Source organism: Colius striatus, chromosome 10 (assembly GCF_028858725.1).
Source record: "Colius striatus isolate bColStr4 chromosome 10, bColStr4.1.hap1, whole genome shotgun sequence".
Classification (NCBI taxonomy): Eukaryota; Metazoa; Chordata; class Aves; order Coliiformes; family Coliidae; genus Colius; species Colius striatus.
Genome location: NC_084768.1, coordinates 29831423 through 29859071, shown reverse-complemented (window position 1 = coordinate 29859071; position 27649 = coordinate 29831423). Strand labels below are relative to the sequence as shown.

At 41.6% G+C, this 27649-nt stretch overlaps 2 protein-coding genes across 4 annotated transcripts in view; one reads left to right on the top strand and one right to left on the bottom strand.

Moving 5' to 3' along the window:
* The window catches only part of PRDX1 (peroxiredoxin 1), a 354386-nt gene that overhangs the window by 7336 nt on the left and 319401 nt on the right, over positions 1-27649 (bottom strand). The window lies entirely within an intron of this gene.
* On the top strand, positions 31-27609 carry AKR1A1 (aldo-keto reductase family 1 member A1). Of its 2 annotated transcripts, none has more exons than XM_062003299.1 (10): positions 31-193; positions 6661-6701; positions 8005-8100; positions 14763-14882; positions 16520-16671; positions 18448-18643; positions 19278-19477; positions 20329-20401; positions 21922-22008; positions 25641-27609. In XM_062003299.1, the coding sequence occupies exons 3-10, from the start codon at positions 8011-8013 to the stop codon at positions 25704-25706; spliced, it is 984 nt and encodes a 327-aa protein (XP_061859283.1). In that variant the 5' UTR covers positions 31-193; positions 6661-6701; positions 8005-8010; the 3' UTR covers positions 25707-27609. The 2 variants fall into 2 exon arrangements, with proteins under 2 accessions (XP_061859283.1, XP_061859282.1); XM_062003298.1 differs by lacking the exon at positions 31-193 and adding an exon at positions 4191-4339.

Here is a 27649-nt window from a genome sequence, read left to right as displayed (position 1 = left end):
GGGCCGCCGCCTGCAAGGGCAGCATGACTTAGCACATTTGCGGCGGGCTTGGTGTGTTGGTCGATGGCGTGGCTGTTACCACCTTAACTACGCGGGGACACTGTCCCAGAATGTTGAAAGCAGCAAAAGAATTTGAATAAATGGAGCTAATTCTCTGGATAGTGTCGCGGGAGGTGCCGTGGAAATACCCAGGGTAATTGTTGTGAACAGTTCGCGGGAAGATGATTCACAAAGCTGATTGCAAGAATTACTTTTTTAATACCTTAATGTAACTCAACTATAATTATTCACAGTTATCAAAGAGGCAACAGATAGAATTTTGAGGGAAAATAAGAGATGTATGCCATTTAGGTGAATGGGAGATGGTAATTGATTTCATGATCAATTGAATCAGACCTATTAACAAAGCCGTAGGCATTCAGAGTGTTACATAGGTGTGGGTAAAATCTTTACCCTCTCACTTTGCATTACCAACTGGCTCCTCAATCAGACCCTAATTGACAAGGCTTGCAATGATTCTTCTCCAGGAATGGGAAGACTGATCCAAATCATGTAAGTCTCACACACACACACAAAAGCTGAAAACTAAACGAAATATAACCTTTTGAGTTTCAGGGGTAGTGTGGAAACTCCTTCCAGGAGTTTCCTCACTTCAAGGAGTTTTCAGTCATTCCCAAAGTAAAGCCACTCTGAGGGATACTGGGCTTTAGTAAAACCTTATCACCATTTTCTATAACACTGAATGACACATTCCTGGTACTTTTTAATGGCCAAATCCTGTATTTAAATATAAAAACTTTATTAGGTTGTGAATTCTAAAGGCCACTCAGGATTTAACAATGACAAAGCTGCTTGCTTTAGTCAGAAGTGAGAAATGTATTTACCAACTGGTTTTTACTCATCTGTTTTGCAGCTTAGGGTAGTGTTTCTTACACCTGTTAAAACTTGATTATAAATTGTACGAGGAGGAAACGACAGAGGATGAACAAACGTTAAGTGTTTATCATCTGCCTCACTGTGCAGGGTTGCTGTGTGACTGTAGCCATGTGATGATTTACTCAAGAGATGTATGGTTTCAGTTCCAGATGGAGTTACTCCTTAAATAAGAAAAAGAAAAGAACATTTATACGTGTACGTAGAAAGAAATCTGACCTCACCTGAATGCACATAAGTTGCCTATTGCTGTTTCTGTTGTTACAGCATGATAGACCTTTTACAGAAGGAAGTTTGCTACTTTCATAACATCAGTGTTGTGATGACAATTGAAGCCTATAAATTGAGACATGTCTGTACCTACTTACCAACTACCAACTCAGGCCATAAACCTGTGAACAGATTAACTCCTTAAAGGTCAGGCAGTCCTAATTAAAACCTCTAGAACAATGTAGTCTTACTGCAACTCTGGCACGTTTACCAATGAACAAAGCAATAATGACTTTCTCTTGGCTTCAGACTCCTTTAAGGCTTGTTATACTCATTTCTCACACTTGCAGATGCATAGCATACCCACTTTGCATAGCTGCCACAATGCAGATTGTTCTGGGTTTGTGCCTTAAGCATTTCATTTCCATTCATATGTCCATGGCCTCATTATTTTTGATGACTTTCTGAGCTGGTCTTTTCCAAGAATCAGTGCATGGAGGTTTTGGAGTGATAAATTACCAGGGACACTCCTTGTTCAACGAGCACATAGGTTTCTGCTCACTGCCTTTTCCTGCTAGCTGCTATTTGAAAATAGTCTTTTTCAGTCTTTAGGAAAGGTGCTACTTAGATTAAAAAAAAAAAGTTAAATTGTCCAAGAAGCAAAAAGCAGGTCTACCCAAGCACGTGCTGGAAGGGCAGAGTTCTCTCCACACCTTGCTCCTCCACACTATGTTCTTCACACAGTGGATTAACCTTGGTGTAGTGTTCTGCTCAACTACCTGCCAGACAGGATCAGCTGGTTCCTGTGAAGCATGGAGCACATAGTGCAAACCTCTTGCACTCATCCACATAGATACAGCCAGAAGTAGCTCAGATATTAACAAAGAGGTGCTGGCTAGCCCCACAGTGCCAGAGCACTGAAACTACCCAAAGATTCTCACACTCGTAACCATGCCAGATTTTACACGTATTGTTTTGATCACAGTATCTCTCTTAGATCTTGGTTGGGAATGAGTCCCTGATGTGACAAACAAAACCTCTACTGTGTGTAAAAACCAAGGCAAAGAAACAGGTTCCATTTCAGAACACTACTGCACGTTTGGTTTTCTATGCATTTTCATATAAGTGTATCTACATCATTCTACAGTATTCTATTATTCTACAGTAAAATGAACTTGGTTAGAAGTCATGCAAACTGGGCTTGGGCAATGCTGGGCATGCCTCTGAAGCATACCCACCTCAGCTGGACAGCAGCGATGGCCCATGTGCGCCTGCTAAAGCCAGCACCTTGGGACATTACCACGTGTCTGTGCCCAGGCACAATGCCCACTGAGTCCTGAGCTTACTGAACTCACTGAATACACATGGTACCATCAGGGTTCACAGCACAGTAAAATCCAGGCCATGTGGGGACATTTTAATATAATATATGCAAGAAGTCAACTGGTAAGTCAATGCTTGCCATGTTCCCAAGCCATGGAGCATTTATGCACAAGCAGCTAGTGCACAATGGTTTGAATGAAATTGATTACATATCATTAAATATACAAAGCACAGGTTTGCTTTCCTTGTTTTGCTCTGTATTTCTAGGGCAAAATGTCTTGTGGTGCCTCTTTCTTCTCTACATATACATATTTTTTCATTAACAAACCTTATTACTCCATGCTTGGATATCACTGTCTTTTGATGACAATGTTTTAGTCTTCCTTACCTTTTCTCTTTCACTCCCTATTGCATTACTGGAGGCTGAGGGTTGGTAAGAGTTTTCATCTGTGATATTCAGATAATGCAAACACTTTCTGTCACATTAAGACCCTGGAATTTCAAACAGATTTGTGATTGATGGGTCTCCACATCAATAATTCAAACTCAGCAATGATTCTTCCCCTTTGATTTTTTCCTCTTCTCCATTTTGTTTCCTGTTACTTTTGTGTTGTCCTTGTGCCATCTGTCCTCTTGCCTGTATTTTGCTGAAACAGGCTGCACAACAGAAAAACCTGATCATGTGCATGCCCACAAGATTAACTAACCTTTGTGCCTTTAAGCCTTCTGAGCAGTTCAAGTCAGAACAGCAAAGAACCTGCAGCAGAATTATCTTGCTGTAAATACGGAGCAGCTGCTTCAAAGCCCTGTTGGATATGCATTTTGTCTTATCTCTGATCTAATATCTTGCTATTTCCAAATGCTGAACGTTTATGAATTATTTATAAAAATGGAGGCCTGCAGTAAAAGCCAAAACTGGCTGTAATTTTCTGTGGTTGTGTTTAAGATGATGTGGACAGTCCCAGGAACCTCGGGGTGGTCTGTCAGGGATAGACCGACCCTGCACCTCTTGGGGGTTGTGACTTTGACTACAATAGTGTGGTTGTAACCTACCCAGAAGCCAGTGGCCTGCTAAAATCCGCCTGCTTTTATCTTATTTTCAATCTCTTGTGCACACATCAGGAAATGCATTCCTGTGCACCTTTGGGAAGGGACCCCGAGTCAGAGAAATGTCAGTCCTCTCTCTTGACACTTTGTGCACAAAAACTGAAGCAAACTGAACATGACTGGCTCTGGACTTTCCCTGGATTCCTATTACTTAGGGCTGCAAATAAAACTGGGGAAATTCTGTCTTCCTACCAGTAAAAACAGCTTTGAGAGGTCAAGACAAATAGCGGACGAGGGGAGCTTTGTGTAAATGCACGCGCTGCACGTAGCCCCTATCCGTGTGCATTTTCTACTTTCCCTGTCCACCAGACTCGTCACTTGAGCACTCGGCTGCGTGTTTCCAGCTGGGAACTCAACCGGGAGGAAAAGAACCAGGGCCCGCCCGGTGAGCTCCCGGGGCGCGGGCCAGAGCCCAGGCTGCGGGACAGCCCGCACCGCGGGGCCCAAACAACGTGCCGGGAGGCGACTCGTGCATTAGTGCCGCCACGCTGACGGGCCGTTCCGAGCCAGCCCCGTCCGGTCCCGCCAACTCTCACCGCTATGTTTTCTTTCGTTTTGAAACGTCCTTTCTCCGGAGGAACGGCCCCGCCCCGTTCTCTCCGGGTCACGGCCGCTCGGCGCAGGGCACTCACCCCCGCAGGAGCCAGCGTAGACCCGGCCGGGCCTCCGACGGCAGCCCGCGGCCGGAAGCGGAAGCGCGGGGCCAGGCGGCGGCCGTATAAGCGTGCGGCGGGCGGGGGGGGCGCTCGGTGCTCGGCGGGTGCGGGTGAGTGTGGCCGCGGGCGGCGGGGCAGGGGCTGTGCGGCCGCATCGCCTTCCGCCGCGGGGCGGGGTTGCCCGATACGGGGGTGGCGGGCGCGTCTGCCGTCCCGGGGCTGTCCCCTGATGATGGGACAGAGGCGATTCGGTAGTCGGGGGCTTCCGCGTTTTCGGTATACAGCTATTCGCATACCTTTACATATTAATATCATGCATATTTATGTGAGTTCTACCTATGGTGGGCCCCTTGCTTTGGGTTAAACATGAGTTACAACTGTGGGATGATGCGGAGGTGTGATTAACTGGTTGTTAGCGCATCTCCCTAGCCAGGCTGCTCCCACCGCGTTAGAGTTATTCTGAGCTTTAACTCTTTTATGTGGCTGTTGCGATAGATGCATACTTCTAAGCCAAAATAGCATCTTGCTGGTCCAGAATTAATTTGCTTCTATGTTTATTTTTGTCTTTGCTCCTCTAAGAAGAAGCTTCCAGCTCTTTAATGAACAAAATAATGATGGCCATGGGATGCTGTACTTCCCTTACATCTTGTTAGGAGAAGAATCTGACTGGAAATAATTAATGCAGTTTTTAATCCTGGCATGTTTCCTTACTTCCACACCCCGTACTTCAGCTCTCTTGGCAATGTTAATGTACAATAGTGTTATGTAAAGCAAGATGGTTCTTAGACAATGTGCTGATGCTAGTTATTGATTAAATGTGTACCTTGTAATCTGGGCTGCTTTGAGATGATTGTGTAACACGATTGTGTAAAGCATGTGGTTATCATGTTTGTGCTGTAGGCCAATGCAAATCAAAAAGCTTTAAGTCTTGGAATAGCTTTATCTATGCAACTAACTAAATTCAAGTAAAAAGCCTCTACTTGTTTTTATCTAGCTACAATTGCTGTGCAAACTCAGACTATAAGAGGATACTCTTGTCATTGTTATGCTTCCTTCACTGACTCCCTACCCCAAAAAATAGATGTACACCCAAAGTTTGATTCACTCATGATCACCTTCAGCACTAACATCTGGACTTAATACATCTGGGTGGAACTTCAGAGCCATCAGTTTGTGTTTAACTGCTGTTTTGCTCCAGAAGGTGCTGCTCCCTTAAAATCCCGATGCGAAAGGCACTCAGACCTTGTAAAAGTATCATCTCAAGTTGTATTTTCTTGATACTGAGTTTATCTCAAGTGATATTGTCCTATTTGTTGGGGTGAACCCTATCAAGAAAGAAGTTGTGTTGCTAATTTTGAATCATATTTAGGTGCTGGCAACATATTGCACACACACCACCTCTGATTCAGGTGCAGCATGTGCAGACCCTGCCCAGAGTTATCTCATTTCAGTCACTTTTGACATTGGGAATTCCCTCACAAGAAAACAACCCCAATAATATTTTTTTGCTGCCAAACAGAAAGGATGCTTGCATGAGAACTTCTGCCTTTTTTTAGATAAAGGCAAGGACATGTAGGTGGTGTAACCACAGGTGCAAAGTGGGAGCTGCCTGTAGCTGCTGAGCTTATCCTGCAACTGTGGGTTGTGTCCCCCACAGCACAGGTCTGAGGGCCATATGAGGCACAGCACAAGACAAGCTGGGACCTACTCAAGTTAACTGTTAGATGAATCACCTTGGTGTACACTGGCCTTCAGGTCAGGATCCCACTATTCTGTTCTGTCTCTCTGTAAAATAAGTGTGCTGTGTGGTGTCTCAGTAAATCTACAACAATATGGCATGAGAAGCTAAGCAAGAAATTGAAAATGTAAACTTTCTATGTGAACACATTAATCAGCTGGGAATGCTTATCTGAGGAAAATAACAACATGTAGAAGGCAGAGCTGTTTTGGGATAGTATGTGGTGTGAATACTCTGCTTTGAAAACATCCCATTCCTCCTACATAGTCAGCTATTCAGCCAATGTTTGTGTGCTTCTAGGTTTTGCTGCTTGATTGTTTTTTTTAAAAACAATGAGATTGGACACAGATGAACTTGGGAAGTAACTTCCTCAGCTTCTGCTGAAGTCAGCTAGCTAGCTTTGCTGCTCATTCTGATTGTGGTTTCTTTTTAACAGTTTTCACCAGAAATATAGACTGTGAGCATGTTGGGGCACACTGTAAAACCTTCCTTTTTGAGAAAGAGCCCTGGTACTGTGAGCAGATTGCTGTTTGCAGCCAGTATAAAGCCAGCAACAGGTAATGGAAGATTCTGCTGGCTGTCCTGTTGAATCTCACAGAGCAAACACTTGGATATCACAGCTAAGCATGAATGAGAAGCCCAGGCTCAAAGTGACAACTGACTTTGCATAATCTCTTTTCATTTTTCTTTTAGCAACAGAAGAACACTACTTCTCTGGATTTGTGATAAAGCAGGTGTGTGAAACTTTCTCTAATAGCAATGCTAGCTATTGCACCCTGTTCCTATTTGAAATGTATTTTATGAAACAGTTGAGCTCTTAGTCTTGAATTTCTGTCAGAGCCCACATGGAGACTTTGGCAGTATGGGAATATGGAGTCTTTCAGCTCTAAAAGATAGTGTCCCTTTCTGAATGAGCAGGGAGATAGAAAAGAGCAGGAAAAAAAAGTTATTTTGAGATCCAAACCACATAAACACATAAAGATCTATTGTATTTTACTTCTTACACAGCTATTTCTATTTCTTATCAGAATGGTTAAAGAAATATACATGCACCAGTCTTAGGTGATATGTGTACTGAGGTGTTATTTCCTAGCATCCACCTTTGAAAGTGCTGCCATTTTGTCCTCTCTGCTGTCTCCAACTTCACATCAGAGGGGGTGGGGTTCAGTGTATGGGGGTGGAAAAAAAATAGCTAGCTCTTATTTGGTAGCATTTGCCTGTGACGGGTATAAACATATAAACAATTCTTTTTCTTGCAAAGGAAGACAAAATGTGGTTGGTTTTCTTCACAGTGCCAAACAACCATGATCATGAGCTGTAGTTCAGCTCTGAGGTGGTGAAAATTGAGATTCAAGGGTGACAAAGGACATACTGGGCATAAAAAGATGGTACTGATCCTCCAGCAGTGATAGTCTCTTGAGCCTTGCTTTTCTGGTTATGCCTTCATATGTCTATACTATTCACTCCTTGTCAAAACCCTGCTTGTGTCAGGTCTTCAAACCTTCACCTGCACCAGCTGTTTCTAACAAAATTTGTTTATCCACACGTGCAGCAGTAATTAGAGCTTGGTCCCTGAGCTAGCAGGTACTGAGTTGCTAAAAGAAAAAGACTTAGTGCAGAACTCCTGTGGTATTACTGTATGTTAAGGACAGACAAACATATCTTGCTCCCTTCTGCCTCACCAATGCTTGTGCTGATTAAAAAAACCCTATATTTTCACCTGAACCTCTCTATTAATTACATGTTGTTGCAGGATGTTTTTTTTGTACTTCTCAGCTCTGAGAAATCTTAAACCTGTGCATTGTAAAGGAGAAAAAAGAATGAGATGGGAGAGGAGAAATAAAGGCTCCTTTTCTAGTCTCTTCAGGGGAGCTATTAATCTCCTTTTTTCCAGTAAAAATGATAAAGTATCTACTTCACCTTTATTCTGGTATGAGGACCTCTATGGTTTTATTTATTTATTTCTGCTTAGACAAAGTAAATTGTTGCAACTTGCTGAATTGCTGCAAAACTCAGTTTGTTTTTATTCTTCTTTAGGCAAAAATGTCAACAGCATGCGACTTTGTTGCTCTCCACACTGGGCAGAAGATGCCTCTCGTAGGACTGGGAACTTGGAAAAGTGAACGTGGGCAAGTAAGCAGAGAACAATACAACATTGTACTCTCAACTAGTATTTGTGTTTTGTGCATCTTTTTTGAAGGTCCTAGGTCTGAGACCTGGGTCCTTCACTTAGGTGGCTTTAGTCTTAGGTCCACTGAAATCAGTGGAATGTCTGTATGGATTTGCATACCCTTAAGGTACAAAAGCAGCAGCAGCAGATCCCTTAAGACTTGTTAACCCAGGCCTCAGGCAGTGGTGCTCTGAGTTCAATCCATGAAGAGACAGTGAATGGGATGAAGAGGTGAGGTAGGAAAACACAGTAGCTGTAATATGGTCCCCGACTCTTCTGATAAATCCTCAGGCTGCCAGTCTGACCAGACATCCATCTGGCTTGGGCTGATCATAGAATGGTAGGGGTTGGAAGGGACCTTTGGAGATCATCTAGTCCAACTACCCCGCAGAAGCAGGGTCACCTAGATCAGGTCGCATAGGAACATGTCCAGGTGGGTCTTGAAGACTTTCAAGGAAGGAGCCTCCACAACCCCTCTGGGCAGCCTGTGCCAGGGCTCCCTCACCTGAACAGGGAAACAGTTTTTTCTTATGTTTAAGTGGAACTTTTTGTGTTCCAGCTTCATCCCTTTACCCCTTGTCCTGTCACTAGATACCATCAAAAAAAGGGATGCCCCAACCTCCTGACACCCACCATTTAGATATTTGTAAATATTAATAAGATGCCCCCTCAGTCTCCTCTTTTCTAGACTAAACAGCCCCAGTTCCTGCAGCCTTTCCTCGTATGAAAGATGTTCCAGTCCCCTGATCATCTTGGTGGCCCTGTGCTGGACTCTCTCCAGCACTTCCCTGTCCCTCTGGAGCTGGGGAGCCCAGAACTGGACACAGAACTCCAGATGAGACCTCAGCAGGGCAGAGTAGAGGGGGAGCAGAACCTCCTTTGATCTGCTGCCCACACTCTTCTTGATGCATCCCAGGATGCCATTGGCCTTCTTGGCCACGAGGGCACATTGCTGGCTCATGTTCAGTTTATTATCAACCAGGACTAATTGATCAACCAGGACTGATTTCAGCTGATGACTCAGCTAAAAGCTCTAGTTGTTCATGTTTTAAGTCCTGTTCCAGTAGTCAGCCTATGTTTACCAGAAAAACTAAGAACTTGCTTGGGTCATCCTGCTGTTAGACTAGGAGGCTGGTGTCTCATTAGAAACTCTGCTTCTCTGGAGACATTCAGAACCCACCTGGATGAGTTCCTGTATGACCTGCTCTAGGTGGTTCTGAGATTCTGTGATTGTGTGATTCTAAATGCAATTAATTGGCAACAACTCTATGTTACTACAAATTCTCTGTGGGAATGTTTGCATGACTGTGCCTCTTATCATAGTATGTCTCCCCCTTTTCTGCCTTTTCCTTTCTGTTTTATTTAGTTAAAAGATAAATTTCTCGGGGCAAAGACTGTGTTTTTGCAGCAAGTATGTGCAGTGTCTGGTGGGAGTATCCTCTTGCTTGGTGGAATTCTTAGTTGCTGCTGTTCTAATGCCATTTGTATTCTGTGTACCATTGTATATCTGTGCAGTAAATGCTACTACTCTTGTTAGCTTTGTGATGGTTTTTGCAGTACATATAGTTATTGCATACATTATCTATAAATGTTAAATCCATTCAGAGCCATTTTATTGTTTGTCTTCCTGTCCAAACAATTGTCAGGACAGTGGATCTGTTGCTGTGCTAATGTGGAAGCTGAGTTGATGTGAGAGCTCAGTCAACCTCTTAAATGAGGACAAAGGTGTCTGTTCAGCTCTGTCACTGAAAACATCAGCTGATAGCTGAATTAAGTTTATTAACGTGCAGGAACTTAATGGATGAATTTCTGTGCACCAAACCAAGTTTAAAGTCTATTGTGCCAAACTACACCAAACATGAATGCATTGCTTGAGCTTGTGCACTAACTGTTCTGAGGCAACTGCAATCTTATAAAACAATCTGGAGCTGTTTGTGCATAGTTTGAACCTAATTCAGATGGATTTTGCCACAGTAAGCAGCACTTCTAGGAGCTGAACTGGATCCAGAGATCCTCTGTGGAGTCCCTTGGAAATCAATGAGAGTCATTTCTGTGAAATATTAGCTATCTTCAAAGACTTATTTCTAGCAAGCATTGAAGAGATGGAAGGTGCAGTAAAGATTACTACAGTTACAGAAGTTGCTGCTATTCCTTTCCCACAGAAAAAAACATACTAAGCACTCTTCAAAAATGTTTACATGCTTTGCACTTTTTAAGTAGAGATTTATTAAATTTAGCAGCATACCAGCAATTTGGCAGGGTCTGCAAATGATTTACCCTTTCAGAACATGATAGAGTTCAGGGAGAGTAATTGTTGTGAATTAAAGACTAAGGACCAAAAGCAGCAGAAGAATAATTGATCGTACTTAATCTACTTGTTTCCCAAGTAGAAGTTATTTATTGAAAGCTGTTTTGTCCAAGGGCTGCATTATAAACAAGAGTGGAAGTGGGTGGCTTTTAGATTATTTTTGGTAAATGTTTTGCAGGTTGGAATTACTTTCGTTGCTAACTGCTTTTCAGTCTTGCTCTCTTGATTAATTTATTATTGTTGCTCCTGATCCTAAATAAGCTTTGTCCTTGCAACCTGATCTTAGCAGTCCAGTACAAAGGTGACTGCAGCCCTGGTTTCTAAGATAGTAAGAATAAGGGGCACAAGTCCAGTTTTGGGCCTCTACAAGACGGACATTGAGGTGCTGGAGAGGATCCAGAGGCGAGCTACCAAGCTTGGAAAGGATTTGGAGCATGTCTTATATGAGGAATGGCTGAGAGATCTGGGGCTGTTCAGCCTGGAGAAAAGAAGGCTCAGGGAAGACCTTATTGCTCTCTACAACTACCTGAAAGGAAGTTGTAATGAGGTTGGGGTTGGTCTATTCTCCCTGGTAACAAGCAATAGAACAAGGGGAAATGAACAGGGGAGGTTCAGGCTGCATTAGGAGGGATTTCTTTACTGAAAGGGATGTCAGGCATTGGAACGGGCTGCCCAGGGAGGTGCTGGAGTCACCATCCTTGCAGGTGGTTGGATGTTGCACTTAAGGAAATGATCTAGTGGTTGATATGGCTGGGACAAAGGCTGGGCTTGATGAGCTTAATGGTCTCTTCCAGCTGAAATGATTCTGTGATTCCATGAATCTATGTTGAAAGACTGACTTAAAATAATACAGTGTTTCCTCTCTTGCATGATCAAATGCTAGAAGAGATTTGTTTTACATGTTACCATGGAAATGGCAGGGAATACAGTACAAAAGCTTATGAACTGGCAACATGAGTTCAGAGAAGCCCGTTCAGGCAGGAGTATCAGGAATACCAGTAGCATGTTTGTGAGATTTTTTAAAATATTGCAGCTTGATTATGTGTAATCCTTTAATGTTTTGTTCTTTTATCTCAAGTGGGCCATACTTTCAGCCTGGAGGACTGATCCTCACCAAATCAACCTGAGCTGCTGTGGCAGAGGCTGATTCTGTGGGGGAGACATGAGGCTGAGGGAAGTTGTATTTTCCTGTGTGAAAATACAGCGGGACTGAATGTCTCGTGACAGGATTGAAACTAGTTTAGTTCCTGAAAAGATTGTTAGATAATCAAGACAATCCTTGTTAGATGCACAAAAATACCCTACTGCTGATATATATTAAGGGAGGAACTTGGAATTCCACATCTGAAGGACAGGAGGCAAACCCCTTTATTTTAGGGAAGGTTGACTCTAACTTGGCATTACTTAGGTGATAGTCTGAGTTCCTTTTCAGCAAATTTTAATACAGCGTGTACAAACTGTGATATAGTAACATGTATGTTGTGGTCATACTGCATCTGAATATCCTGTGGACTGATGATCTGGGGGTTTTAATTTCCTGTTAGCAAATGTACTTGGACTGCTAAAATGGAACAGCTTTGCACGACGCAGGGCAGCTGTCAGAGCTTTTCCTTTCCAAGTATTCTTGACTAGAAGAGTGAAAGCCTCTTCATAATGGCTTGGAGCTGTGCAGAAGAAGCTCCCTAGTCATTTCACCTCAGTGTTGCTTGGAAGTATAAAGATGGCTTCTTAGTTTTTCACCTTGTGATGGGCAAGAAGAACGGGAAATCTCCTAATGGATATTATAATGAATTGGGACTTGCAGATTCTGTTTCTGAATCTACCACCAATTCTTACCAATATCATGTTTGTCCATCTTCAGAACAAAAGAGGGTAGGTGAGAAGGCCAAGGCCCTTGCAAGTTCTGGGGAGGGTAAGTTGTGATGAAAACTAGAAACACCTACAGTTACATGGTCAAGAGAGGTTTGAGAAGAGGCATGCTGATGCTTTTCAATGTGCAAAAAAACCCTCACAGAAGAGAAGCTATGGATTTCATGTCTGTGAGGACTGAAATACGGCATCAGGGCCATCTTGACTAGAAATCTAACCAGCTTTGGACATAAAGATATCTAAGCTTTGGAACAGACTGCCTGTCACAAGAACGTTTCAACAGTTGTGTGCAGAAGTGTTATAGACTTAGTAAGCCATGCCAGGGGGCATTAGGATAGGCTAGATATGTCTTAAGATTCAGAACTACTTTCTGTAGTTTTATGGTGCAAGGTTGGTGAGTCACACTCAAGCTGAGTGACTCAATTTGCCCAATGCAAAATGAACTCGGTACTTAATCCTTGCTTACCGGTATCGACATCTGCCCATCTGCATTCCCAAAATGCTTTTTTTCCGATTTTCACTTGGTTATTTGCTTTTTGCATGGAACAGGAGTTCACAGTTTACATAGGAATGTCTTAGGAGGTTGAAAGTAGTTCACATAAATACAAGTGTTGCCCAAATACAAACCTGATTTAGATCAGGTCCCAGCTTTTCAGTGCTAGAAATTTATCACACATTTTTAACACTATAGATATGGCCTACTTTTTATCACTTTGCAGGGGTGTTTGTTGTGTCTTATCTCTTTTTTTTGTGGTTTGTTTCTTTTTTGTTTTTGCAAGTAGTGCCTGATGGAGGAAACGTGGCATTAGACAAAGAACAACACTGTTTTTCCTTTCCTCTCTGCTTGTGTTACAGAGCCCTCAGCTTTTTGAAGGGTAGATATTGAGTCTTAAAAGCTTTTAATATGTTTCAAGTGATTTCAGAATTACTACCACCTTGACTTTATAATGACCTTCTGAGGAATGTCTTTGTCAAAGTGAAACAAGGATGTAAATACCATCCTGCTACAAAAGGAAGAGCTTACTTACTTCTATGGTAATAGAAGTGCTTTGTCATTCTAGCTAAGGGAAAATGGTCTGCATTCCATTTTTCCTCTCCAAATGCCAAAGAATAAAGTCAGAGAATCCTGTCTGTCTTTACTGCAGTTCTTGGCAAGGAAAAGAAATGAAATCCAGCAGCAGAAGTCAGATTTTTTTTCACATTTGATTCTCGCTTTTCTTTCTGTAGCATCAGAAGGCAGGACCCTACATGTCTTTAATTGGTGGTCATAATTTTCTCAACTTTTTAAAATGGAAAATAATGGTACTTTGATTAAGATGAAGGAATTTGGGACACATTTTTAATCTGTTGACAGAAAAGATGTAATAGCTATAAAATACATTTCAGCCCTATCAAGCTGTATACAGAGAGTAATTCCCAGTATCCCACAGTCTTGAGACAGGGCTGTGAAGAGCAATGTATGGAAGTTACTGTACAGATAACATGTACTTTTGCTATAGATGGGCATAAAAGAGAAGATGTGCTTACTGTCCAATAGAAGTTAAAATATATCTTGCTTAATGCTTATCAACCTAATAGGAAATGATGACTACACTGAAATCTGCACCAATTCTTGATTCTTGCACAATCAGGTATTAAAAGTCTTTAACCAAAAGCTACTTTTGAGTCCTTGAAGCAAACAGAATGACACCTTTTCTTTCTAGCCTTGCTTCGTATTTGAGGCCCACATGTGAAGAAGTTTTATGCTTGTGTTTCTTTAGAGCCTTCCAATCCAGAAACAAAGCACAGTGCCTCGATTCCTGACCATTCTGGCTTAAGTGCAACAATATAGAGTGCCATTGCCAGCAATGTGGAAAGCAAAATGCCCTGAGGAAATGGTTAATAGTCAGCAGTGTAGTGACTTTAATTGTGCAGTCAGTGAGGAGACATGGTGGGAAGCTGTGCTGTAAAATAGCATTATCTCAGCAATTAAGTGTGAGCAGTTGAACCAAACCCAAACTCTGGCAGTTCTGTGGTTAGGAACCATGCTCTCCCTGTACTGAGAGAGAGGAGATATCTTCCAGGTTTGACAGATATTTATTGGCATGTTAGTTCCAGAAAGATTGTCTTCCTAAGCCATGGCTTATTTGAAAACTGCATCTGTAAAGCTCACTTTATATTTGAGAAGAATGTGGCAACTATAGTTAAGAATGAATCCCCATTCTGTCTGGCAAGTTCTTGCATGCTTGGCCTGCATGCACAGTCTGTTTTCTTGTTACCTTTGGCTTGTCTTCAAGCAATTAGCTCTTCAGTCCTACAGGCTGTGCCGCAGAGGACCACATCTTGCTCTGTTTGACTCTCCTGACCTTACACAGGCCTATACTTTAGGGATGTTCTTCACTAACTCCCTGTTGTTTTTCATTTACCTTTTTTTTCCTCCAGTGATGTGTCCCTTTTCCCTTCTTACAGGTGAAAGAGGCAGTGAAATATGCCCTGAGCGTGGGCTATCGCCACATCGATTGCGCAGCAGCTTATAGCAATGAAACGGAGATCGGGGAGGCTTTCCAGGAATGCCTTGGGCCCAACAAGGTGAAAACACAACAATCTCCAGTTTAAAATTTGTGGCTTTTCCTCTTAGCCTGTCCCAGTTGTTTCTTATTATTCAGGAGTAGGCATGAAAGAGGGCTTCCTCTCCTCTAATAACCATTCAGGCTGTCAGGAAGAGGAAGGATTGTCAGAAACACTTGCATGGAAACTGCAGGAAATACTTTTTTCTTTCAATTTCCCTGCCTGACTCTTTCCTCCCCCTGTCCCAAAGTATCCCATTTTGGGTGTTCAAAAATTCAAAGCTCCCAGCATCAACAGTTATAATGTAAAATATTTGCCATGACTGTTTGGAAAAGTTAATCTAGTTTGCCAGTCTAGAATAGCATGCAATGGTGGGTAGCCACAGTAAATTTGGTGACTTGTGGGGTTTTTTTGGTTGTAGATTAAAAGAGTAAATACATGGTTGGGTTTTTTAAAACAGTGATTGCATTTGAAGGTTTGGTAGCTGTGACTTTAGGGCCTGCCCCTGAGGATCCTAATGTAATGTAATGTGACAAGCATTCTTATGGATGACCTGAGGTGAAGTCTTAATTCATGCTCTTGTTCATGTTGGCTACAGGGGCCAGAAGGATTACCTGTACAGCCTCAGAGCCCAAGGAAAGAAAGTTCTTATGTTCCTGCTTTCCTGCTGCTCTTGCCTTGGCTTTAGGGCAATCCCTTTGTTATGTGATTAGCTTGAGAGAGGCTGCTTTTTTTGCTTGCCCCAGGGATTCCTTCCTACTGGGTATGGTAACTAATGTAGGGAAGCATGGAACTGTTAGCTCATGTTAACTAGTCACTAACATAAACCTGGAATTTTTAAAACAGCTTTGTCTTTGACCACAACAGCCATATGTGAAACACAGAAATAACAGAATGGTTGGAGGAGAGAAACTAAGGAATTAATCATTCCATCTTCTACAAAGTATAGACTTGAGTGAAATTTGGTAACATATGAGACTGTGACAAGTGCCCTCTGGTGTTCCATGCTTCAGCTTACCAAATATGATCTCCCTTTTGCATTTTATATTTCCTAGTTAATGAACTCTGTATTTGTTTATTTTCTGGGTCTTAACCTTTCAGTACAATGCAGGGTGCTCAGTTCTTAGTCTGTTCCTTCCAGAACCTAGAAACTCAAGTGCAGAGGACTGAGGAAACTTCTTCTGTTTATTTTCCCAGGATCTTTCAGTGAGAAGATGATTTCTAACATTGAATGAATATAGAAAGTGAACTGGTTGTGTCTCAAATATATTAATTTGTAAACAGAAATGACAACGTTTACATATGAATGGAATGGAATTATTTTGGTCACATCACATGTAGTAGTGGTTTTAACCCTTGAATTGGAAAGACTGGGGAAATGTGTGTGTGTGAAGAGGATTGTTTTGTTTTTCAGAACTTCTGATAAATTGCTGAGTATTTCACATGCTTCAGTACTTGCCAAGAAGAGTGTATCTCACTCTCGCTTCGTCATCCAGTGTATTTGTGAAAAGTTTGATTTGTAGATTGCATGGGTAACCTTACTTAAAAAAACCCAAAAAACATAATTTTTTCTCTTTGTTTCAAAGCTAGTTGGGCAATTGCTGCAATTTACTCTTTCTGAACTTGTTCCAATTAATTGTGTTCTCCCTTTCTTAAAGGTTATTAAAAGGGAGGACCTGTTTGTAACATCAAAGCTCTGGAATACCAAGCACCACCCAGAAGATGTAGAGCCAGCACTAAGGAAAACACTCGGAGATTTGAAACTGGATTACCTGGACTTGTACCTCATGCACTGGCCTCATGCCTTTGAGTAAGTTCTACATGGAAAGGGCAGAGAATGCAGAAACCCCAGATTTACATAAGTGGCTGGTGTTATATCCTGATGTCTTTCCTTCTGAGCTGTTTTTCAGTGTGGCTAATTGAGTAATCCAATGGACTGTCGTATAGACATTATTTTCTACTCATAACCTGTACACTTACTCATGATTGGTCCATTCACTCACAGAAACAACTGCTCAAATGTATTTCTTTGTGTTTGAGTTGTGTGGGATATTGTTTACTGTTGGATTTGTAACATGTCTGTAAACACATCATAGAGGAGACAAAACTTCTGGATTTGTGCTGAACTATTATAAATAGGAAAAGGATAATTGTTCTCGTTATTTAGCAATGATGAGGCTTTAAAAAGAGTATTAAGGCTTCATTTAAGCAATCAATTTTTTTAAGAGTGAGAACAAACAGGTAGTGAAATTAGGATCTCTGAACTTCTGACAGTTTGGCAAGGATGCTGAAATTAGGTCACTGAAAGTCTACCTGGGGAAAAAGTAAAAGCTTTATGGGACAGGTTTCTATAGTGAAGCTTGCTATGTTATACTAGCTGCAAATTTGACTTGCTATGAGGTAAAATCTTTGAGTTTAAAGTGTATTAAAAGTTTAAAACATGTTTTAATCTACTGCTTTTGTCTAGGCTTTGGGGAAGTGTGTCAGCTGTTGTTGTTTCTGCCATTGACTTTCAGTATCTCCTCAAGTTTGCCATGTAACTGCTCTATGCCTTAGTTTTACTTCTGTGTAAAATGAGAATTCAGTGTTTTGTAAAGAAGGCAACATTCTTCACTGATGGGTATTAACTGTACTGGAGTGGCTATACACATGTATCATGATGATATCTGTATGAGGAAGAAACTGAAATAGCTTCTTATGAGACTTTAGCAGTAATTCCATGATTTGAGGAAAAATGAGATGGAAAAATTTTCCAGTGAAGTGCTAAATGCACTTATGCTACAGCTGCACCAGAAGCAGAGTACCTTGCTTTATTTTCTTGTAGATTTAGAAGCAATGTGTCAATTTCTCTGTTACAAGAAGTAAAAAAGCAGGAGGCTAATAAATCTCCTGACCAGATATTTGCATGGAGACTTTACTGAGGGGAAACTTTGTCAGTTTAAGGGACTTCTGTCTGTCCTGTGAATTTGAGAACTTTTTTTTTTCTCCTTCTACTCATATGAACTGAATTTTACAAAGCATAAAGCACCTACGAGAAGAGGAAAGACACTCAAAGTATAAATATGTTCCTCAGCATAACAGAATGAGGAAGTGTTTTCAGCTGGAGCTGGTTTGCAGGAGGAACTGTTAAAAATTCCCCCTATTGTGAAACAGGTTTGTTTTCCAGTTGTTGAAAAAGAAACTAAACATTGCTTTGGTAATAATACATAAATTATGTGTGTTTAGATATTGCTAATAATTAAATTGTTTCATATTGTGGAAACTGTTGACAAAACTGATACTCTGATAAAGTCACTTCACGTTTTCTCATTGGAAACTGTTTATTCTACAGTTTTTCTCTTAGCCTTCAAATAGTTGAAGCAGAGCTTAGTTATCTGTAATGCCCATTGCATTGGGATGCTGTATGTGAAATAACTTCTTATAGTTTAAGTCAGCATAATGGATTTTAACAGGCAAATTAGCTCACTCTACCCTCCGAACTCCATGTAAGGTTTGAAGAATACTTTGAGGCAGTTTTCTTTTATTGAAGGACTGAATTTAATGTAAATAATGTGATGTATGTACTTCCACCTTGCCTTTGCTGTAGGCGAGGGGACAATCTCTTCCCAAAGAATCCAGATAACACGATGCGTTATGATTACACTGATTACAAGGATACCTGGAAGGCCATGGAGAAGCTGGTAGCAAAAGGTCTGGTGAAAGCCATTGGGCTGTCAAACTTCAACAGTCGTCAGATTGATGATGTACTAAGTGTAGCTACTGTCAAACCAGCTGTGCTCCAGGTAAGATGAATAAAGGTGAGGATGAATACCGTTCCTGTTTGTCCATCAGAGTGAAGAATTTGTGAATCAATGCTATGTGTTTAGCACAAAAGATGGAGCTTCTTACGCGCAGGGAAGAGTATAGCCAGCTCTGTCGGAGCAGACACACAGAGGTGGTCTTTCCAGGCAGATTATTTTGTTCGGGAGGAGGCCTGTATTCATGTTCTGTGGCTGTTCATACCTGCTTAGTTGACCAGGTCTATGGAAGAGCTCATCTTCTCTGGGAGGAACAACTTAATCTATAAGAAAGAAGGATTGTGAGGAAGTAACTTGAATCCCTTCTATAGAGAGCTTCTTCACTCATTGAATGATGTGTTTGACACATAGGGAACATCCAGCACTCTAAGGTGTTAAGGCAATCTCTTCTCCTTTTCCTGTAAACTTAGCCTACTAGACACTTGTTAGTTCTCCTGGCAGTAAGTTACCCTCATGAGGATAATTGACAAAATTAACTTAAACTGTATCTTCAGAAGTTTTTCCAGAAGAGAGTGATCTCTTGTGGTGTGTTCGGTGTTGCTGTGCTTGATTTCCTCTTTGTTTAGAGTTTTGTGTTGATATCTGTTCTCTAGCCACTCATTGTGAGTCATTTTAATAGGTAGAATGCCATCCTTATCTAGCTCAGAACGAGCTGATAGCACACTGCCAGAAACGAGGACTGGTTGTCACTGCCTACAGTCCCCTCGGTTCTCCCGATCGCATGTGGAAAAACCCAGATGAGCCTGTGCTTCTAGAAGAACCTGGGATCAAAAAACTGGCAGAAAAGTACAGCAAGTCACCTGCACAGATCATCCTCAGGTATGGAACTATTATGAGGGAGGATGGTGCTTGAGGTCTGGACTTAAATAAAGCAAAACATGCAAGCTAGAAGGAATCTACTTGAAGTGTGTGTTCTTCCCCATCTGTGGAGAGTTAAAATCACAGGGAAGGCCAAAAGCAAGCCCTGTTTGGTGTTTGCAGGGTAGATAGATGGACTAGACCTAAGAGGGGACTACCTTTTTTTTGCTGGGGAATTAAGGACAATTGTTAAGGACAATTGTGCATCCTATTTGCGTGCCATCGACTAAATCTGCACATAGCCAGTTGCCTGAATGCTTGAGCTCTTGCTACCACATTCAAATGGATTCCTAGGAAGAGGGGCTGAGGAAAGGGATCTTCCTTCTTCACACTGAAGAACCTATTGCTGTTTTGTTTTTATATAGCAAAAGACAGCTGCTGGATACTGGGAAACAAGATGATTCAGTGGTATCCAGAATGTGATCAGCACTCTCTGAAGTAAAATTGGATTTCTGTCTTTTTGTGCTCAAATGACTAGACAAGCACTTGAGGGATCTGGGGTTTTTTTCTAGTTTCTCAGTGGTTGTCATGTTAGAACTTTTTCTGACTGATTCTAGCTTAAAGCACCTGAAGCTTGCTTTGCTTGTTCAAAGGTGAGAACATCTTCCTCTTATTTAGTGTGGTGGCTGCTGTTTTGCTTGAGCTTGGACATACTAGGTCCTAATACAATGCAGTGCTATGTCAACCCTCTTCTGGATGTTTTTATTTCATTTATTTCATTTCTGATGCCACAGCTTATTATTCAACCAAAATAATTAGTGTTGTTCTTGGGCTGCAAGCACGGAAAATCTCTCTCTTTTTCCTCTTAACAGATGGCAAGTGCAGCGTAAAGTGGTTGTCATTCCCAAGAGTGTCACTCCAGCTCGCATTCAGCAGAATCTCCAGGTAAGTTTAAACGGAGGAAAGGAGTTTCAGTAATGCCCTTTCACATGAGTGACATACTGTCCTGCTTGCAGAACAACAAGCTAAGGTACTTGATTTGTACTTGTTCATCGATGTGTGCACACACTTGAATGGTAAAGGTGTTTGGAAAACAAACTTGCTACGTTGTAAGCAAGTATTGTAAACTGTGTGAATGCATATGTGCACGTGTACAGTCTTGTCAAAAGGTAAAGAATGTACTTTGTAGAAGTTAAATGAAAAATCTTTACTGAAATTTCTCTGAGATACAAATTTATTGAACAAGGAGGGAGTCTTCTAATGATGTTCAGTTGTTCTTATTAACAGTTGCTGTACCTTGCAGGTGAAGGATGGTGACTATTTCTGCAGCAAACTGTCACTCTAATCATGCTGAAGGAACAGAATTAGCATGATGGACTCCTGGTCCAAAGCTAGAAACAGTTTGCTTTTTGAAATACTTTAAGAATTATGGCTTCCAGTAATTTGGAGGGAAGTCTCTGAATCACTCCCTGTGTGGTTTGGGTTTGTAAATTATTTTTTTAAGCACTTAATCACACAGATGGGCTGGTGACATGTTTTTAAGTTAGGACTTGTCTCTAACTGTTACTCCTGTAAAACAGTTCTGCCATGTAGCATGCTGCTAGTTTGGATCCACATGGGAACAGAGTACTTGACTGAATAGGCAATACTTACTTGGAGGATAAGTCCTACTGATTTTATCTTTGTGGAAGAGTTCTATGCAGTCTCAGTAAAAGCTTAGAGTCTGTAAGTGTACGAACACCTCAGGCTTTAAGCCTTTACTTTGGTGTTTTTCATAAAAGGAGTTTAATTGCAATTTGATATTTATAAACAGAAGATAAAATAATACTGTCTGAAGCCAAGAATTTTCAAGACAAATTCTGTTAGAATGATAGGGGTTGGAAGGGACCTTTAGAGATCATCTAGTCCAGCACCCCTGCAGAAGCAGGTTCACTTAGATCAGGTCACATAGGAACATGTCCAGGTGGGTCTTGAAGACCTCCAAGGAAGGAGACTCCAGACTCGCTTGGAAATTCCCTCTATTTGAGGCTCAAACTTCTCAAAGTTGCAGTTTCTAAAGGTGTTTGAAACATTACAAGTTGCATTATGTTCAGTTTACAACTCTAATACAGCATGTAGGTTTTCTTTCTGAAAATACAAAAGAAATGTTGTATAACTACAGCTTAAATTATTCCAGTCTCGTGAGTGTTTGCCTCAGTTAAAATTGTGTCCTTGCTCTGTCATGTGAGATTACACACACAAATAATCAGCTATGTCTCAGGTCACTGTTGCTGTTTCATTCTGTCCTGGATTATTGAGAAGTGGAGTAGTTTTGCCTTTAAGTGAGCTCTATTGCTTGTGGATCTCTGGGCACAAGGGGATGGTTGTGACTTACAAAGGAAATAAAATCAAGAAGCAAGAGTCAACATCAATTAAATATGAAAAAAATATGGGTATAGAAGAAAGCCTCTTGCTTTTGTTCTCAGGTGTTTGATTTCAGCCTCACAGAAGAGGAGATGAGCCACATTGGAAGCCTGAATAAAAACTGGCGTTACATTGTGCCCATGATTACGGTAAATTTCTAACCTTTCGATTAGTTTTCCTTATCTGTATGTGTCCACAACTTGGATTCTTTACAGTTTTCTTTCCTTTACTGTCCCATCAGAACTACTTAAGAACACTGCATCTTTTTTAGGATATCTAAGATGACAGAATTTTTCAAAAGCTGGGTTTTGGCCCCTGATGGCAACTCTCATTCTCATTCCTGACCCATCTATGGCCTTTATGCCACAGTCCCATCTTCAGATCTCACCAAATTCCTGCTGATTTGTTCTTGTGTACAAGCAGGCTAAGGTCTCTATGCCACTCTTTCAGAAGTACTCCCTGTTCCAACTGTCTCTGTCTATTTTATACCATAAACCTCCAAGTTAATCAGTGGAGGATCAAGGTCCTTTTGGTTCTCCACATCCATCGTGGAAGTCACATTGAGGGCATTTGTCCACTCCACTGGATATCCCCTCTTTCAGCACCTGTTGTAATGACTTACCTCCAATGTAAGGAGTTTGGCTAAGGCTGTTGTATTTTTCACCCAAATCCTCTAGCCACAGCATCTTTTAGAATTGGTAGTTCACTCTGTTACATGAAACTTTACCTCTTCTGTTATCAGATGCCAGTCTGTTTTTAGAGAAAACAAATGCCTTGTAAGTGTTGAAGCCCACTTGGTCTTTCTTTTCTTATATTAAAGGACCTAAACTTGTTCCTTTCCCCTCTCTGCAAAAATAAGTCAATGCCTTGTCTCCTGCCTCTGTTGTGTTCTCATTCCTTATTGTCCCAATTCTGACTATACAGCAGAGCTGTTGCTGTTTCCTAGTGTGTTGCTGACCAACACATGGCAGCTGTGCTCTGATGACTCTGAAGTGATTTATACCTTCTCTATCATACAATACACTGCATAGATACAGTGGGTCTCTGCAAATTTGGAAGCTGTCATGCACACCCTTGCCTCTTCAGCACTTTGTGTACCTCTCAGTGATTCTTCAGTAGTCAGTGGCTACTGACTCTAGGGGTTCTTTGGGAAAGGCTTTTCTCCAGGGTTTATCATTGAGTTTTTTGAGTACTTGAGAGCTTATCAGTGCCTAGCCTTGAGTGAGAAAAGAGAAGTTATGAATGTGTGATGAAGGACTGTCTCCTATCAAGAGTAGATAGTTGTCACAGCTTTCCCTGGCATGCTGGGGCTTACAAGAGCTTCAAGGCCATGCTTTTAACAGTATGGTTGCTTCAGTATGTGTGCATAAATATAAACCCCCACATCCCTGCACCCAAAATCATTTCTGTGTTTATGGGTCAGGAGTCTGTATGTTGAACTGCAGACTTAGCTGCTAATGTATGTGAATGTGGTAGTGACAAGCACACCTGCTGCTGACAGTATGTTTCTTTCAAGTGTTTTGCTACTCATGCTGCAAACAAAGTTGTCTCCTTAATAAAGCTGCAAAATACATTAGAATGTGTTAGCCTGGCTTGGATGAGCTAGAGACAATTCATGTGCTTTTGTTGCCTGGGAGACGTGATCAGATCACAGTGATTCACAAAGGAGAGATGAAATACAGTTCAAAGTGCTAGCCCATCTAGCTAGAAAAAGGGTGAATGTGATGCAGCTGGGCTTCAAAGATATTGCCATATTGTCAGATAACAAGACAGGAAGAAGCAAGATGAGGAGAATTAAAAGCAAGGCTCTGTAGCTGTAAGATCTCTAGCAGAACCTTTTGTCTCCTGCCCAGCCCTCCTGGGCTTATCAGAAAGAATTTTCATCAACTGTGAATTAAAATTCCTGTCTAACCTTTCATGCCTATCTCCTCTGTGAATCTAACTTCTGGTGTCTGGGTTTCAAAGTGTGGTATGACAGTGATATCAGAGCTTCTGTCATAACTGGCGAGACGTTTTTGCTATGCTTTACTTCATTGATCTATAACCACAAGGTCTTAGGGTTGTCCCACTCTTCTCCACATTGTGTTTTGTTTAAAGATTGAGGAGAGATTGTTCCATTCAATGTGGAAAAATTTAAGTTGCTCTATACTTCTAACAGTTCATTGTCCAGATGGAGGTTGGCAGTTACCTTGCACTAGCCTGAAATCCAAACTTCTGGAAACACATAATTGGCTGAGGAATCCATTTAGGTGAAACTTGAATGACTAGCAAGCCAGGAGAGGAGGAGTGATGGTGGTGTACACATGGTGATCTGTCTATCTTTGATAGTTGGCCTGCAGTATGTTCACTGATTTGACACATACTCTCCCCCTCACCCCTCAGATTCCAGGGGCAGGCTGTGATCAGCTGTGTGAAACATGGCTTCTGGCAGCTGCTGTCTTGGCACACTGCGAGCGAGAATGCTTACCTGTAATTAAACATGCTGGGGGAAGAAACTGTAGGGGGGAATAAAGAAAATGAACTGTAGGAACATGAGGTGGTTGGAGGTTCTTGGTTCTCACGAGAATATGAAGAAACCTGAAGGTATTGTGATACTTTTGTCCCCAGTTTTAAGGATTGCCTTCGGTTGACAGCTTCATTTCAGCTTTATGTTATTTTAATCTGAACGTCAGTCAAATGTTACAACCTTAACATCTTAGTTTTCTGCTCAGGAGTGCCCCCAAGTGACTAATTTCACACTTCATTAATCGCTAAACTGTTCATTACTAGAGATTGCAGTTGTTGCTTTGAAAGACAAGCTTTATACTGAAAGCTAATAGAGGGATTTAGTAGTGGATACTTGGTTTGAAGGTCTCTGCTTCCTTCTGCCTCTAACATTTTTGAGTGATCTCTAACATTACATTTATATGTGTAAAAATTACTGATTTCTTTAACATGACTTTTATTTAGTCATTGGTCACTAAAGTTTTAGCTGAGTGAAGCTACCCTGTCACCCAGGGAGATGTGTATCTCTGCCAGTGCTGCACCTAAACGTCACCAGATGTTACAGACAAAGAGAAGAGTTTAACCTCAGTTCCTTGGAAGCTGTAGGTGTTGCAATGGGCTTAGTGCAACTAGAAATGCAACTTGTACATCTGAATGCTTAGAGGTGGGATGTGGGAACTGAGACTTGTGCATGGCCATGTCTGCTTTTGTGCCAGCCTGAGCATCTGTCATCTCTTGAGTATCAGGTTCAGTATTCCCATTTTACAGCTGGAGAAGCTGCTCCTCTGTGGAAATGTTCTCAAACCAAAAAGTGCTATGAAGGAATTCAGTGTTACTATTCATGCTTCAGTATGTGATCCTGAACAAGCTGTTCACCACATTTCATCGTATTCATCTGTAAAATTGGCAGCCCAGCAACTCCATCATGGAGGCAAGAGCAAAACCTCCAACTCCAGTAAAGTGTTTGGAAGTGTGCATGTTACAACACTTACTCAGCAACAGCTACAAGGCAAAAGGCTCTGAACTATTCTTAATCTAATTCTTCAAGCCTCGGCAGCTTGACAGACTCCTGCTCCAGGCTACACAAATCTACCTCCCTCTTTAAATGATTTTAAATTTTTCTTTCCAGAAGGGCTAAGAGAACTCAGGACTAGAGGGAACAAGTCCTGTTTAAGCTGAAAAAGATGCTCCCACATGTTTGGGATATGAAGATTTATAAATCTAAGCCATGCAGAATTTGAAAGAGTAAGAATGGATTTTTATCTGTCTGACTTGAGTCTGTCTGTTTCCTTCACAGGTGAATGGAAAGCTAGTAGCAAGAGATGCTGGACACCCTCATTATCCCTTCAATGACCCCTATTAGCCACTAGAAAATCAGGTGTTAGAACAACAAGCTCCTCTCTGTGCCCTTCCGTGAAATAATCACCACAATTTGTCACAAATCTATCCAAATGAAACCTTCCTTCCTGAGGGGGTTCACTCACAATGTACTGCTGCTGATTAACTTCCTTCTGGAGATTGTGTGGTCTCCATGTCAAAGTTTGTGGATTTACTCCAGTGACCACAAGCTTGTTTCTGGAAGCGTCAAATCTTTGGGGAATTAGATAAAGAGTGAGGGAGTCTAAATCAAAGTTCCAATCGTGTCATTATCAGGCCAGGGCAATACTTTGGGTGGGGAAGAAAAAAGGGTGAAGACATGAAAGCATTTTAAGACTAAACAACTGCCCAGCCATCAGCTTTGATATCTTTATTAATATTTTTTTATACAGAGAAGTGAAATGTGCTGCAGCTGCACTGTGTCCATAAACTGTTCCTGTGTTGATAAAAACCCGAGTAACCAGCTGTGCCCTGTGTTTTTCATCCACTTCAGAGTGCTTGTGGAACTTAGAACTCTCTTGTTTTAATTTGCCTGTTGATTTGAGGAGAATCGATGCATACTCTGGAGCAAGCCTTCAGGGCAATCCTCTCTGCTTGTCACATAGATAGGTTTCAGCTCTGATAATAGCTCTGGTTGTCCTATCACAAAAGCCACAAGGACTTTTTAGGAAGTCTTGTAGGAAGACATTCTGCTTTTCCCATCAGGTTGCCCAGTGTCTGTTTACCAAAGATGTCCAGTGTGAGTTCTGGAAGGTGACCAAATTAGTTCCTTGGCTATACAGTAAGAGCAAAGACCTGTCAGAAGGTCCCCTCCATTTTAATGTCTCCTGCCTGGGTTGATACTTGGGAGACTAATTGCCTCCTGTTCCACTGGGATCTGCTGGTAGCATTAGGCAAATCCTTTGCCTTTCCTGTGCCTGTTTTCCCACTTGCCATGTCTCTGTTGTTACTCCCTGACAGGGACTAATTTACTGATACACTGTTGAGCAGGACTGGAACTGTAGCTCTAACAAGGGTTTCATTTTGTTTAAGTCTCTTAATGAATTCTGGAGCCATCTGAGCACAAAGGGCAAGAGGTGTTAATACCTCCCAGCGCTCTGATGGTGATACCTTCTGTGGCCTTAGCAATGTCAACACTTTAGTTTGGCTTTCTCTACCTGTCCGCTTGGATTTGAGCTCATTTGCCTTTGTGCAGACAGGGTAGGAAGGCAGAGTTTCTAAAGGCCTTGGATTTAAAACAAAGGAACTCTTTCAGATCTGTTGATGCCATTCAGAGACAGTCATAGGCATGACTCCTTGTTTGCTGCTGCATAAAGCAAGCTTAACTGGCTGTAAGGAAAATAAAGAACACCTTTTTTTTCCCTTCATAGCAATAACAGAAAAATAATCCTCACTGTGTAAATAGTTCAAAAAAGAAAGGATTATGTGAGCAGGTCCTTTACAGCAAGCCTATGTACAACCATACATTCCTCTCAAGCATAACACTGCCTCGGGTGTTGCCTGCCCTGGGCCTCAGTGTGCAGCTCAGCTGGAACAAACCTGGTTATCACTTTGTTGTAATCCACATGTAAAAGTTAAACTTGTGTTCCTCAGTAATGTGTGTCCTAATTCCTGCTGAATTTACCTCAGGGGAGAAAGCCATTACAGCCTACTTGGGATTCTTTACTAGACTGGACATTTTCTTCTATGGGAAATTAAATCCCTGGGGTTTTTTCTAATCAAACAGGGGTGAGTTTGAACACGGTTCTTACTGCACATCAGGAGGGAAGTGATTTTGCTTTGAAGGCGCTATGTAGAATGTTAACAACAGTCATCCTGCCAAGAAAAGTGGCTTTTGTTGCACATGTTTCCATGTTTGCATGTCTTAAATAAATTCCGTATGCAGTGGATGACTTTTGAGACTTTTTTTTTCCCCCCTCCTCCTCATGC